The 15,944-nt window shown below is 32.7% G+C and overlaps 2 protein-coding genes across 5 annotated transcripts in view; one reads left to right on the forward strand and one right to left on the reverse strand.

Annotated features, from left to right (window-relative positions):
* Positions 1-15,944, forward strand: part of CSRNP3 (cysteine and serine rich nuclear protein 3) — a 208,531-nt gene that overhangs the window by 90,873 nt on the left and 101,714 nt on the right. Inside the window, exon 1 of one of the 3 annotated variants that reach the window (XM_001144204.7) lies at positions 11,033-11,121. The exons of 1 other annotated variant lie outside the window; for it this stretch is intronic. Coding sequence is in view for 1 of the 2 variants with exons in the window: in XM_009443625.5 (XP_009441900.2) it covers positions 12,894-12,966 (73 nt within the window). In the remaining variant the exon portion in view is untranslated. Of the gene's footprint in view, positions 1-11,032; positions 11,122-12,725; positions 12,967-15,944 lie in introns of those variants that run through there. One more of the 3 variants, XM_009443625.5, reaches the window with a different exon arrangement.
* Positions 15,620-15,944, reverse strand: part of GALNT3 (polypeptide N-acetylgalactosaminyltransferase 3) — a 210,528-nt gene continuing 210,203 nt past the window's right edge. The window contains exon 19 of one of the 2 annotated variants that reach the window (XR_008546807.2): positions 15,620-15,669. The gene's annotated coding sequence lies outside the window, so the exon portion shown is untranslated. The remainder of the gene's footprint in view (positions 15,670-15,944) is intronic. The other variant, XR_008546808.2, reaches the window with a different exon arrangement.

Genomic DNA, 15,944 nt, shown 5'->3' on the forward strand with positions numbered 1-15,944 from the left:
TAATGATTCTTCTGTTTGTTCTGGTTTCTTGATATTCTACAAAAAGTCATTTTAACATTGGTAATTTATTCACTGAATCCAAAATGGACTGCTCATTTGGATTGTATTCTCTCTGCAAATATTACATTTACTCCCTCTTCAGTGAATTTAATGCCAGTGTTTACAAAATTGCTGCAATACAGTCCACATTGTAATTTCCTTTGTCTTAGGAAATTCTCCACAACAAGCTGAAATTTTAATATTTGCTACCCCACAGTATGTTCTTTCTCTTAAACGGAAAGAATAGACAGTTGTGATAGGCAAAAAGCCAGTAAGGAATTTCTATTTTGTAAGCCCTTTTTCTTTCTGGTCTGTTTGTTGTAGGTTTAACTGGGATGGGCAGGGGATTCTCATTATTAATCAATGTCTCAATAAGTATTTCTTATGTTAAATACTAATAAAGTCCAGTGAAATTAATTCTGAATGAATATACATGAAAATTCCTTTTATATGTAATATTAATTAACACATGAACATTTTATTCTAACTTCGATTTTTATTTAACACATGCCCAGGAGTTGACAGAAAGCTTTTGTTGACAGAAGTAGTATTATGTATTTGCTGATGTGTTGATCCAAAATGTAAAAATGTTTACAAAGGGCCATTAGAAAAGCCCGAACACCCCCTGATGTACAAGTGTCCCTATTTTAAAAGAAATCTACCTGTGACTCCAAAGAGACTATGTTAGATAACTGTGTGCAAAATCACAGAACTGGTCTTGGACAGACATGGAGAAAGGTTGAAGCACATCTCTTCTGCATTTGAAAGAAAAAGAGGGAAAGGAGAAAAGTCATTGACAATGGGGATGATAATGATGATTGGTGCTTGAGAGAAGGGCCCAAGAAGTTTTATCAGTAGGAGAAATTTTTAACAAGGCTGAAAATGTGTTACCAGCTGTGGAACAGCTGCAACTGGGAAAAAAATTGCAAAACATTTTGTCTGATCCAATTCTCATAACCCTGTTGTTGGGGGAGAAAAAGTGTATGCAGTATCTCCAGCTTTTCATCTGGTTCATTTAGACAAGCTTGAAAAACACAAACTGGAAGTAAGTGTTAAACAATAATTCTGTCCTCTGAGCAATTTGAATCTTACCAGCACATTCTAAAGATAGCTGTCTCAAAGCTTGTGTCCACTTTATGTCTATATTCTAAAAGCACTTTCACAAAATCTTTTTCAATAGTGTTGAGCATTTCTCATGGTAAAGGTTTGTGGTGGACTCTAAAGATATAAATATGAATAAGACAAGGCCTTTGTTCTTGAGATTGTAGTTTATTAATATCTTTCTAGAAATACAAACACAGTAATAAGGCATAGTGTCATAAAATTTATAGTAGAGTAATAAAGAGACATGAAAGAGAGTGAAAGGGACAAGTTTTTTCACTCCATGTAAAAGGATATGGGAAGAGGCTCTAAAGAGGGGGCCCTTTAGAGCTGAGCCTTCAAGAGGGTGGGAGAGTTAACCTGATGAAGGAGAGAAGACAGTGTGAGAAGTCAGAGGATGATATGAACATTACTGCTGTGCTATAGACTGAAAATGTGCTTCTATACCAGACTCTCCTATTTGTAGCCAAAGATTTATTGGGCAATAAAAATTAAAACTACCTCTCAAATTGTTGCCTGGGAAACACTATGTAATGACTGGTTCTCTTTTAGTACACAATTGTTAAAACAAACTAAATATGGCTGAGAAGGACCCCATACTTCTATATGTGAATCCTGGTGGAGGAGTGGATGGACTGTAACCTAGCTTAATAGTCAGACAAAATTGAAAACCTAACTTAGGAGTATGCACCTGTAACGATAACTGAGTCTTGGGCAACCCAGTGGCCATACTTCAATCACTAATAGACTGCTAAGTGTTCAAACTGTGTTCAAATAAGGTAGACACCAACCTGTAACCAACCCAGCTGTTTCTGTACCTCATTTCCCTTTTTTTGTCTATAAATCTTATCCCACCATGTGGCTGCACTGGAGTCTCTGTGAATTTGCTGTGATTCTGGGGGCTGCCCAATTCGCGAATCATTCATTGCTCAATTAAACTCCTTTAAATTTAATTTGGCTGAAGTTTTTCTTTTATCACAATTAATAACCATAACAAAATTCAGTGACTATATGCTTAGGTTCAGAAAACTTCAGCACCAGGTCTCTCTGGGATAGCAAGAAAGCACGAGTTCAGCTGCTAGACTTTTGTCTTCCAGGCACTCTCTGAGCATAACAGAGACATAGTATTAAGACACTAATATTTTTCCAATTAGACACATGTGCCACAGGCCTTCTCTGATGTTTCTGCTGTTAAATTTCATGTGAAACTACATAATGCCCAGCTACACATTTTTGTAGCTTCTGAAGATCTTCCTCCAACTTAAACAAGTACCACATCCCTGTAGTGCCCTTGTAATTTTTCATGAAAATAAAATCTCCCCCGCTCCCCCCAGACAAGTAAACTAATTTATCATCATGCAGGGTTTGGCAGCTGGCTCTGTGGTGTCACTCCCTGACACCTAAATGTGCCACCTGTAATCACCCCTTTTGGTCTATCGCCACCTAGGGAAAGAATGGAAATAGTTACGTGAACCCCCTTGCGGTACCTGGGAAGCAAATTTAGAAGAGCAGCATAGTGTGTGATTTCTTACAGAAAATTTTCAAAGAAATCTGTTCATCAATCAAAGCAATCAAGTCTTTAGGGATCCTAGTATGGTATCAAGTTTCAAATTCAGCCTATGGGTGGAGAGTGGTAGCAAAGATCAATTTCCTTGATATCTGAAAGCTTAAACATAACAGCAGTTGCAATTATTTAAACAATATTCCATTAAAAAATGCTTTTCTTCTTATTAAAATAACTTTAATACAACTAATTCCATCACAACAATAATTCTAATATTAAATTTGTCATTGTATTAATAACAGATAGATGGAAAATATAGAAAAAGCCAAAGTAGAAAATTAGAATGACCTATTTTGTAATTCTAAGAGATTTTATAATTTTGATTGTATTTTTCCTATTATTTTATGTTCATGTATATTTAAAACACTGAGATCACAGTGTGCATATTGTTTTATACTAGCACACAATCCCTTAAATTTTTTATATTTCTCCCTAGTCTTTTTCTATACCTATTAGGTGTCATCGTATTTGTTTGTATTTCTGGCCAATTTTTTCACTAATTATTATTTTGTAAACATTCTTATTGTTTTTACAAAATCATGATGACTGATTTTAATCGCTATCTGATATCCTACTATATATAGGAAATATGTATATATCCTACTATATATAAATATCTGTTAAATGTATTTGGGTGATTTAAAGCTTTAATTATTATAAATGTGGTTTCTTAAAATTTTTTTGTATTTAAAACTGCATTCTTCTTGTTGCTACCTGGTTCCACAGTGGCCATAGAATATAGTAAATTGGAGTGATGTAGCCATAGGCTTCCTAGGGCAAATAAACATTGTGTAAATATGATGCAATGAATATATAGAGACAACTTTAAAGCACCTCACTGTGAGTGACTGGGAAACAGTAGCAGTATAACGCCCAATTTTGTCTCAGCTATCATAATTGCATGTTCCATAGATAATCATCAATAATTAAAGAGGCAAAGATCCAAATCATGCTATGGCCTACAAAGAGTAGCGGTTGCTGTAGTATCCACGGTTGTCAGCCAAAGTTATCAGGGGCCATAATATTCCAATAAAATGTGTTTATACTTCTCTCTGTTCTTAATACCACATACTTGGCTATTCACATAAGAAAGTCTTAGAATATCTAAGTAGAGTTTATTGAGACTGTTATCAAAATAACTTGTTTTTACTAGTTTGTTTACAAGGCTAAGGGCTTTTCTTGAATGAAATGTTGATGTTCTAAACTAATAAAGGTGTGAAAAGAATATCTGTCCTTTAGCAAGACCATGAGAATTAAGTGCCACTACCTTCTAATATGAAGGAACACGTGTACTATAACAACATGTGTATATAACAATCATACCCCAGTGTAAGAAGGCTGTATAATTCCCTTCCTTCCATAAATAAAAAACAGAGCCAAATATGTTTGGATCATGGTTTCATGTAATAGTGCTCTTTGATAAAAATAGACCTGAATAATGAATACTAAATAGGAAGCTGACTATATGAACAAGAAAGAAAATGCATGCCTCATATCAAGGAAGCCAGCCACTAGCATTAATAGCAAGCCATGGAATTAAGCTCATTAAAACATTTGCCTAAAGGAGAAATCTAATTTATTTCTTGTATTTATTCATGTTATATGATTAATAGAAAGCATGGAGGTGGATTTCCTGATCAGGAGCATGATTTTAATCTGCACAGAATACTTTTATATAGTTTTCTTACATGAGCATTACAATTAAGTTCAATTGATGGTATTCGAGATTTGAACTTTTATTGTAAACAAAATAAGCACTCTTTGTTCTTTCTTAACCTTTAATCGGGCCACTGAGGGAAATTCTGTGCTTTTAAAAGTTAACTGTGACAGACAGAATTGTCTATCTGGGTTCATAGACAAAATCTATGAATCTCCCATCTTCCAAACCCTCTGTCAAATTCATTCTTTTAAGAGTCTCCTGAGTTATTTAATAAAACCCAGTCGTAATCAAACCAGTCAAATACCTTGTATGACTACAGACAGACTCTAAGATGCATTTCAAACATTCCAGCATTACAAATGCACAGTCCTATCGAGATAAAAAAAATCTTAGCATTTTCAGAGGGATTTTTAGTTTCCTTCACACATACATTAGTCATGCCTCAATATCTGTGTACATTCTAGCCCTTCTGCCTAGAATACCCTTATTTTCCATAAAAGAACTCCTACTCATTCCTGAAGATTTATTTCCCATGTCAACTCTGCTGCAAAGCCCACCATGACTACCTTAGATAAGATGTCACAGTAGAGCCATAATGGGTTAAAACCACAGTACCTGGGTTGGATTACAGTCTCTATCTCATGATGCCTCAATGGTTTCATCTGTAAAATGGAGATAGTAAAAGTAGCTACCTCATAGGCTTGTTGTGATGGTTTTACAAGTTAATTAATACATGCAGAGCCCTTTGGATTTTGTAAATTCTTGATAACTATTAGCTATTTTTAGATAGTATCGTGCACACCACCACATCCAACTAATTTTTAAATTTTTTTTTGTGGAGACGGGCTCATTGCGTTGCCCAGGCTGTATATTCTTATATATTCTTCAATTATAGAACTCGTTTCATTATGCTGTAACGTCTCTTTATATCTATCCCTGCCTCTAGATGGAGAGCCACTTAGCTTGCAGACTGCCATCTCCCTAACGTATCAGAACAATGAACTTGGTTCCAAGAGTATAGAACTCAGTGAATGTAAAATGGATGAATGTATGAATTAATGCATAAATCAATAAATGAACCCAGATGAATAATATACCAAAGTTGTTTCTGTATATCTCTGTGATACAAATAAACATATGCTCATTCTATTAGCCAAGTATTTGTGGATTTGTATTGGTGAAATAAAATATAGAAAATTCTTTTTCTTATGCCTTGACCCCAAAAGCAGTGTCATAACCCTTTTACTTATGGTGCAACCAATAATAGGACTGATGGAAAAACCATCAGTCCTGTTTCCTTTTAAATCTGCTCAGTTCATATTTGACTTTAGCATATGCTATTTTACTCCATGTTTTATTTTGTCACAGGTTAGACATCTAATTCAGCATAAGAAGAAATCATTACAGTCAACATTTATGGTCACTAAGAAATAAATGTATCTTTCGTGTTCTCTGAGAGAAGGTTTGCTTCATTTATTCTTTTCTCTCGATAAATGCTGTTTTCTAATGCCTTTGTAATGATAGAGACTTAAGGATGGGGAAAAAATCTGGATACTTTCTTCTCTGTGTCACTTTGTATAAAGACTTCTTTACAGCCATGTTCAAATGATTTATGTACATATTGTAGATGCAGTAGCAGCAATTATAGAGCTATCCCTACCACTTAACCTGCAACATTCTGAATGGCCATTCACTGGCCACTTAAGCTAACATCTGCTGCTTTGGTAGTCTAATATCCAAATAGAATGAAAAACCGAAAGGGTAAAACTCCAGTAGGCTTGTTCATTTCAATAGGTAATGGTGGCATGTGTGTGTATGCATGTGTGTGTGTGTGTTTTAAGTCTTAGTTTGCATTATCCAAAATTATCTGTTTTTTATCTTTGCATAACTAAAACACATTTGTCTTTTCCACACTTTTTTTTTTCCTAAATTGGAAATCAGACACAAGAAAAAAATATAAACACTGTCCACTGCGTACTTTATTTAAGGGAGGTCCTATCGTTTTACAGTTACTCTCAGCCTCCCAAACATAACATGAACAATGTTTGATACTAATACTTTTTCACAATGCTGGAAAGTTTAACCAACTAAGGCAAATACAAATAAAAATACCTGTGAAATTACTGAATCTATGTAACAAAACTAGTTTCATTAATGCTCTTTTGGATCTAATTGGCAGCTTAATGATTGAACCATTGACTTTTAAGGCTATCAATAAGATCAGAGACCAGTTTATCTAAACAATTTTAAATATTTCATCATTCTTTCTGATGGATTCCTTTCTTCTCCTTCCTCTCTCACCGCCTGTATTTCATGCCCCCATTGTTTTTCCCTGATTCTTCACCAGATCCCAGCTGCTGCCCTAGTGCTCCACCAGGCTAGCCTCTCCTCAACTGCCAAAATTGTCTTCTTTACTCATTACTTTGCCCATACCTCTTATCTTATCCCCTGGTGACTTTACAATGTCCTGCATATTGCAAACATCTTCTCACACTCAGCTTCAGAAGGATCTAAGAGAGAGCACCAGACATCCTCCTTCAAAGTCCCAATACATGCCTAAATCTCCTGTCACCCAAGTCTCTTCAAAGTCCCTCTTGTTATAGTTAGTAAAGCTCTTGCCTTTGTTTCTGGGCTTTTCCCAAAGTACCACTTACTACTAGGAACTCCCTTTTCTCCCAGAATGCCTATATGTGATTTCTCCAGCATGACAGCCTCAGGGCAGTGAATCCTCTTACATGGCAGCTCAGAGTTCTTGGACAGAGTGTTTCAAGAGGCTCAAGTGGAAGCCACGGGGTTTATTAGGACCTAGACTTGGACTTTCCAGAGCATCACTGCTGCAGCCTCTACTGGTTAAGCAAATCACTCAGACCAACTAAGAATAAAGGTGGAGGAAATTAGACTCTACCTCTGGCTGAAAAGAATTGCAAAGAATTTGTAGCCATTATTTTTATTTTATTTAAAATATCTTATTATTAAGATAAGTTTTGTCTCTTCTAAATTATAATATCCAAAAGTAACAGGATAAATTACAATTTGACATTTGATAAATTATTTTAAATTACAAAAATAATTTTTCTGATTTTAGCAGATATATTGAAAATAAATAAATGTATACATAAAATACATATTCACTCAATAAAATATGCAAACTTTTTAAAAAGTACCATTTAATACTTTCACATAACAAGCTCAGCACATTTTTTTAATTTTAAGCTAAAGAGACTATGATCTTCTTGAGAACAGTGTATATTTCATTTTTATATCCCTAGCAACTCTCTCAGAGCTTGGTACATGGTATCTTCTCAATAAATGTTTGTTAAATTGAATTGAATTAGTCCTGGATTTTGAGGTTGACGTAGCCAATTTATTGACTTCTCTGAATGTGTTGTGAAGGAGAAGAAAATATAGCAAGAAAATCCAGCCTCATCAAGGGAGAATCTAATAGTAGCAAGTGGTATACATACCAGTTAATATGGTTCCAGGAAACACAGGTGATGGTGTTAGTAAATCTTTCTTCATGCAGTGGAATGTTCAAGAGATCGTCCAGTTAACATAAGCTCATGTCTAAATTACTGCAAGAACTGGATAGCAAATATTTTGGATTACTTCTGATAAGGTTTGGTTATTTTGTAGGAAAGGGGAGTAAATAAAAGAATTCTATGAGGCCTATTTGTCTTTAGAGAAAAAACAAGCTAACAAAGAGTCAATTGTAAGAGTTGACATAATTTTTTTCCAATTCACAGCTTTTAATATGCCAAAGTAAATTAAAACATCCTTTTAATCTTGGATGGAATTTGCTTCTTAAAGCTATGATCTTGTGTTTCTTTGTTAATTTCATATTTAAAAAATTCTTGGCCCATAAAATTGTTTTATAAGCAGAGCCACCATTGTTCATTGTGTAATTTGAGAATCTCTGGGGCTATCCTGTTGCCATCTCACTGATTCCAGAGTTTTGATTAGAAGGGTGGGCATATTTTGTAATTTTTTTTATCCTGAGGCAATTTTATGAGATTTCACATCATAGTACTTCTTAAATTTAATTCTATTTTTTCTGCATGTATTAGAAAAAAAAATCACCTCTTACTTCCAAAAATCCTATCTACTTATTATACTTGTTTGTCTGTGTTGTTAGAATAATTTATTTAAAAATTCTTTTAAGCAATCATTAGATTTTATATCATATCTTTCCATTTTATTAATATTAGTTGACAATACTTGGTTAAAGCCAATTTAAAGAACTGAAGTACAAATTATTGCTATAGGTTTCCATGACATACTTTCCAAAGACTTTTCTGTTCCTGGTGTGCAGACTTGAAAACTAAGGCATAAGATACTGGAATAACTCACCAAGGTCATCTATGAGAATAGCCGACCTGGAGAGATTATTACCATCCCGTGATTCATTCTATCTCTTTCTAGTTCTGATATCCACCTTTAAATATCTTTTTCAACATGAATAAATTGTCAACTTCTTATATTTAAAACCATACACTATAGACTTCCCATTGGAGACTCACAATTTTACTGGCAATGTGTTTTAATTGCTAGCTATTTTCATATTCCTTGTATTTATTTTCTTATTGTTAAATTATTCCTTTGCATATATACACACAAATTTCACATATATGTGGATTTTTTTCCCCAATTTCCCAGCTCTTGTTCTCCCACTCTCACTTTATAAAAACTTGCAAATAACTTAGTTTTCTGCTGATTCTTTCCTTCCATTGGGCAACCTTTTTATTTCAATGTTTTTGAAGTGATGCAGTAAAAAAAAAAAAAAAATGGCTGCCTTTTGTTTACTTCCTTGTACATTAGCATGGGTGACATGATCAAATATATTAACTAGGATGTACATATCTTAAGAACCCAGAAGTATACTATAAGCCCTTTTCTTTTAATGCCCCAAAGTTTTGCAGCTTTAGCATAGCTCTAATGCTGTGCTAAAAATGAACATGAACATTTTGGGACAAATGCATTAAAATGGTGGTATCTAAAACATATATGAATATTTCTTTCAATGTTAAGAAAAACCCATCAAAAGGTATTTATTTAAGTCATAAACATTTATTTAAGTCATAAACATTCTAGATCAATGCTAACCCTACAAATAATATCATAAAGAAAGGTATTAACTCATTGTATTTAAAAGCTAAGCTACTTAACCATACCTATTCTGGTTTTAAATTATTTTTAAAACTTTCAATTGACACACAAAAAATTTTGAGTTATAATATTTTTTGCCCCAAAAGAATTTCTTACTAATGGAAGGCTTAAGCAAATATACATATATATGTATATTCACTTTTTAATTACTGAATTATTTATAAGTGCCGTTAAGTTACTATATATCTAACTATTCAGAAAATTTATTTTCTCACCTGTATTTATAGTGCTTCTGACTTTTCCTTCTGTGTGTGTTCTTTGTTGCACTTTGCATGTATTTGTCATAAGATTTTCACTGAGACTTAAAAGTAACAAGCTTTCAAACATCATTTTAATTTAGACAGTCATTAAAGAGATAAGAAATCGATGTTTTAAAATAAGTTCCAATAACTAAATAGTTCTGTATTTGGAAATCCAAATTCCATTTTCAGTTTTTGAGAAATAATTTTATATATTTAAAAAAATTTTTAGAAAGGCAATCTGACTACACACACATACACACACATATTTGTATATATATTAATGTAATATTTGTGTGGTGGAAAATTCCTGTAAATGTTGAATAGTTTTCCCTGAAACTACTTGTTAACATTGAAATCAGATAACGTAAATCATATGCTTTATTGAGGTAAGCTGTCTAAAATAAGTTACCGCAATTTTAAAAATTAATAAAAACCATATGTCCTTTAGAACTTAAATTGAAATCTGCATTGTTCCTTTAAGTCAGCTGTTCTAGGAATGTGTCATCTTTTGAAAAGATAAATTAATCATCTACTTCATCTATATACATTAATAAAAAAGATTCACCTTCTCATCTACTTTATCAAAAGTAATTAGTATATCTATTTTTATTCACATATAGTATCTTTTAGTGATTGAGATTTTAATTGAGGATATTTTGAAGGAAACAGCAATTATCTTTTTACAAAAAACAAAACACCAAGAAAAAGAAATGCCAGCAATCTAATGGTTAAAACATATTGCCAAATCATTCAGTAGCACAAGGCTCTTTAATAACATTTGTACAAAGTACTTTCAGAAAATATGAGATAGGAAATGGCTTTTTGCAAGTTCTCCTTCCTTAAATTATTATTCAACCTCTTATTAAAATAAAATCTAGTTAACTTCTTTTGGAGCTTGCTCAAACATTTTCTATAATAAAAAAAAAAATATTGTGAAGGGATTTCCATAAGTTGTGCTGCATTAATGACTTAGAGCAGCTTCCTTATCTGTTATTCCTTCCTCCTAGTAGACCTCAGATGATAAAAATATCCATAGACACAGTGAAGTCAGTGGCACGCCTGGCTCTCTCAGACAAAACTCCATGTGATCACATATAGGCAGCCTCAGTGAGGCTGATGCCGTGCAGCAAGCAGTAGGTAATGAGTCTTTGTGCAGAGTGAAGCTCTTGTTGCTGAACAATAAAGCATATGGTACAAGCAATAAAACACAGGGCTGGGAAATTTAAGAAGATTCCTCTGAACCAGGAAGAACTGTGTCTTCGGTGATGCTGACACATATGATAAAATGATCATTTATTTTGGATCCTAATGAATAAAGAGTGCAAGGACTAAGACTACAGCTATTTGAACAGGTTGGTGATTTTATAAATTACTCCAACACTTCCTTGTGTTTGACTGGATTTAAATTAGAATGGGCTGGTGTGTTTTGCCTTAAACAAAAACTTTGCAAGATATTTGTAGTGTATAATATTAAGGATGCACTTGAATTGACCCAATGCGATTAAATTGTCGATGTAGTCAGATGTGACAGAGAAATGTTGATATCATTATATTAAACTGAAAAGTTATTTAGTCTATTTTAAAAATTTATGGGTAAGAAATAAATTCATCCAATAATTTTTAATCTCCTGTGTATGCAGAAATAATATAAAAGAGAATACTACTGACAAATAGTTCACATGAAAAGCTTCAAAATTATTTTTCCAGTGTTAAAACAATCTGTATTGCAATAGTTTACATGTCTTATAAATTAGATAATATATCATTCAAAATTTGTTGATGTGTGTTAGTATACTGCAAAAGGAAGGTTTGGAATATTTAATTATTTGAATTAAAAAATTTAAAAACAAGGAAATTTTGAAATGTAAATAACACTATTAGAACAATGTATTTTATACTTTAGTAACACATATCTGTATTTATTTGTTGTGTGCTTTTAATTTTTCATATTATATTTCTTTTGACAAATGGAAAAGATTATTGCACAAAACCTTTTATTTTATAAATATTATTCATTGATATTTAGAGAAAAACAAATTTGCTTAATTTTTAAGAGAAGAGATTATTTGATGATGCATATTTTCATTGGCTTACCATTTAGAAAGATTATGTGTCTTTATGTATATTTATAAAATATGTACACACATGACTTTTTCTATGTAGAAAATAACCACTTCTTCCATTTATGAGCAATAGAGAAGTTTATGTTTCAAATAGAGAGATTGTTGTGTGTAGCAAAATAAGGGAAGAAATAACTAGCAAATAATAGCACAACACTGAATATCTTTGCCAAAGACAGACAAGCATTGCTGCTATATGAATCTTTAGATTTAAATACATAGTTTAACTTTGCTCTACATTTTGACTGCTGTATTGTTTTAAAGGCATCCTGGGACCTAAATTCTTTACAATTAATTTTTGGACACCACTTAGGATGATAGTCTCTAAGACACTTGGGCACATTTAACATTTTACAGAATTACTATAGTGACCTCATGTATTTGTGTAGTGACTAATATAAATTTACGCCTGTAAGATGCTGTTTAAACCACAGCAACAAAAAGAAATACCCCATGTGCCTGATTATACGTGCAATATGTATTTGAATTTTTAAAAAAAAGCTGTGTTTCAAAAACAAGGGAAGTTAATGAAAATTTAAAATTGGCCTTCCACACGTATTTAAATGAAGCATTTGACTATTTGGGTTTCCTTGGTTACCATAGTCGCTGCTGACAGCTTCTCTTGGTGGGGAGGGAGTAAGCAGTGAGAATAGGACTCTAAAACAAAGCGTTAAAATCGTTTATCCATTAATAGACACGGGGAAATGTGATGCTGACAGCCCAGTAAAACCCGTGCCCACTCCCCATCGCGTATTCCTGCTGTCCCGTGATTCAGGTAGCCTGGCAGAACCGCAGTTCCACAATTCCTTACCCAGCATTCCGTTTCAGCTGCTGGAGGACTGCCTGAGCCTTATGCAAATGAGACCAGCTCGGAGGCTTTGACTGCAGAAGCGAGAGGAGGGGGCAGAAGGGAGTTCAAAGGTCACAGGGCTGGTGGAAAGCTGGATCAGTTGCCTGAAAAAAATGTACTGGGGTTCTCTGCAGCAGTGTTTTGCAGCAGTTAAATGAAGTGTGCTTTATTTCTGAGAGTGAAGATTTTACAGCGTGTGTGCCGTAGTCGTTATATAGTGCACGCAGGTATGGTGACATTTCATGATGCGCCTGATTTTATTTCTATTAAAGACACTGATGGGCATTGGCTATTTTAATTCATCGTGGCAATTGGCAGGGTGTTCCTGGTTTTCAGGATTCCCTTAACTAGTTTATTTTTTAAATTTTCTTCTTCGTATTTCTCTACTTGAAACATGGGTGTTTTGTTCCAATAGAATAATTTCATGTGAGAAAAAACTGGGTTTAGGCTTCTAAATAATTCCATTTCGGGGGTAAGTTCTTTATTGAAGAGAGATCTCTGAGCTGAAACATCTAGAAAAATATTGAGGCTTACAACTTTTAGAGGATTTTCACATTTTTTAAAGAAATGTATTTAAAATAAGATCCGAGTTCCTAGCCTAAGATTCTTGTGATGTATCTGGTATTAAATAATGGAGTTCTTTTGTTCATATCTCACACAATCGCATAAGGACAATTTTAATAAGTATATTTTCATTCCATTTGAAGGGTTTTGGTTTTGAGGGTTTTTGTTCTATATTTTATTGCCAAATATCTTCTCAGAGCAATAATTTCTTCTATTGGGGCTAGATCCTTTAAACCTTTCTTTGATTTTTCTAATTGTTATAAATTCTCTTTGGGACTTTTTGGATAATGCTATTTGAATTTAACGTGTTCAACTTCCTATGACTTTTCCTTTCAGTTAAGTCTGCATTGTAAAGTGATCCTTATAAATGTCACAGACAGGACAAAAGTCTTCTTTCCATGCACGAAATATCACACTTTTGTAAAATGTGTGATTACATCATAGGAAAGTCTGTCCTGCACCAAATAAATGTGTACTCACTTTTATTGTTCATATTTTTTATTTCTAAAACATATTTTCAAACAAACTTAATTAAAACAGTACAATCAAACTGTTTATTCCTATCATTAAAGCACTTAAGTATATCAATTCAGCAGTTACAATGTTGATTAAAAAATGTTATTTTCATTTGCATCAACTGTGCATCTGTCTGTATTACAGGTTGTATGTGTATGAAAACATGTTGGAAAAGATGAAGAGGCAAAAATAGCTTTTAGCCATGAAATGACTGCTTTATGTTTTTATATTTGCATAAGATATTTAAAAATGAATTTTATGAAGCTTACATACAAACAGCTAGTACATATTTAGTTAAACTTAATTACTTTCTTTGCCCTGAAAAGAGGGAGTTAATTTTATTATAATGATTAAGATGAGGTATTTTGGCAACAATATGTTTTATTGTAAAATAGAGGGGAGATTGAGGAGGAACCAAAACAGGAGGATAGCTATTTAAAACAGTGAAGGACAATTATTTCAAATATTTATGAAATTCACTTAGTGGTTATTCAGGGCCAGATTCTCACCCTTTATCACTCTATGGGGACATTATGACATTTATCCAGGATCCTGAGACTAATTTAGGAAAAGGAATTCATGTTTTGTATGAGCTTTTAAAAAATTCAAAAACTGACATTTTCTTCTAAAGTGTTTCTCTTTTGAAACTTTCAATAATGACTTTAGGTAAAAGGGTTATTTTTTAAATTAGCTATTTTCTTTTTATGTTGGTCAGAATATGCTGTCCTCTGGTCCAAACAATATTTATAGGCTTTGCTTTTATACCTATATATAGATATATAATTGTTTTTTATATATGTATAAAACAATAAATATATACATATAATTGTTTTATATATGCATAAAACAATATATACACACACATATATGTGTAACAATATATGTATGTTATACATATTATTGCATATATTATGTATATACACACACACACACATATATATATTTCAAGCAGCCAAAGAAAATATTTTCAGTGGTAAATCATATTTAATTCAACAATTTTTTCTTAAAATGTTTAATTTTATATTTAATTCAGTAGCGCCTGTAGTTTGTGTCTACTAATCCCTGTGTGTGTTGTAGGCAGAGAGGGAGAAAAGAACCAAGTTTAACATTCATTTAGGTAGTCCAGTACTTTTAACTTTGTAAATGCAACTGCTACCACAGAGCATGTTCTGAATATGGAAATAAAAACAGTGTGGGCAAAGAAGGAAAGCCCATGAAGATTCTTGGAGAAAACGTGATAATAGACAAATGTGAAATAAAGAGAATTGTTGTGATTCTGTGAGCCACGAGAGAGCTATATATGTCCTGCAGCTAATTTATGGCTTTGAATATCCCGGATAATTTATGTCTCTATGCAGATTCACTCAAAACTTTGAAGTCTTTTGCAATAGCTCGAGCCATACTACTTCCATACAAATCTCAGCAGCATATACACAGTAAGTCTGTGGTCTGAATATCTAAACGTATATAGAAAAAATGCATTTGTGTAAATACAATTCAAATCAAATTTGAGAAGTAAAAGAATAAATAGAGTGATCTAAAAACAAATCTTTAGGGATATGTACTTAGTCTACTTAAAGAGATAGTGTTATATCAGACTTCAAAGGAATCTTTGAGGATTTTTCAAAAATGAATTTCCTGTTCTTTGATTACCAGTCTGTCTTTGTCATCACTTGAAACTAGAGACCATATTGTAGGCTTGGAAAAGATTTCAGGGCAAACATGTTCTACTCAGTCTAGCAGTGTGGAACATAGTCTAAAATCTACAAATAACTGTTGTCATCTCAAAATCACATGTGTAGGTTTTAAGTTTTATTATTGCTATATTTGTTCTCCTGAAATTCTGGAGCCTATGAAATAGAAAAAAAAAAAAAAACTAAATTACTGAAATATGTAGAAGGAAAATGCTCAAAATAATTGAGTATTCAAAACAATCACATTTCTCTATTTTAATATAATATTTTAAAAGAAAACAATCAATTGTCTTTTTATTGCCTATTCTAGAATTTACATAAAATTCCATCAATTGTATTAAAAATTATAAGAACAATAAAATTGTAAAATGATTTTAAAGATCTTATTAGACCTATAGTAATGCTATAGTAATACCTTGTCTAGTAGAGTT

The sequence above is a fragment of the Pan troglodytes genome, chromosome 13 (assembly GCF_028858775.2).
Source record: "Pan troglodytes isolate AG18354 chromosome 13, NHGRI_mPanTro3-v2.0_pri, whole genome shotgun sequence".
Lineage (NCBI taxonomy): Eukaryota > Metazoa > Chordata > Mammalia > Primates > Hominidae > Pan > Pan troglodytes.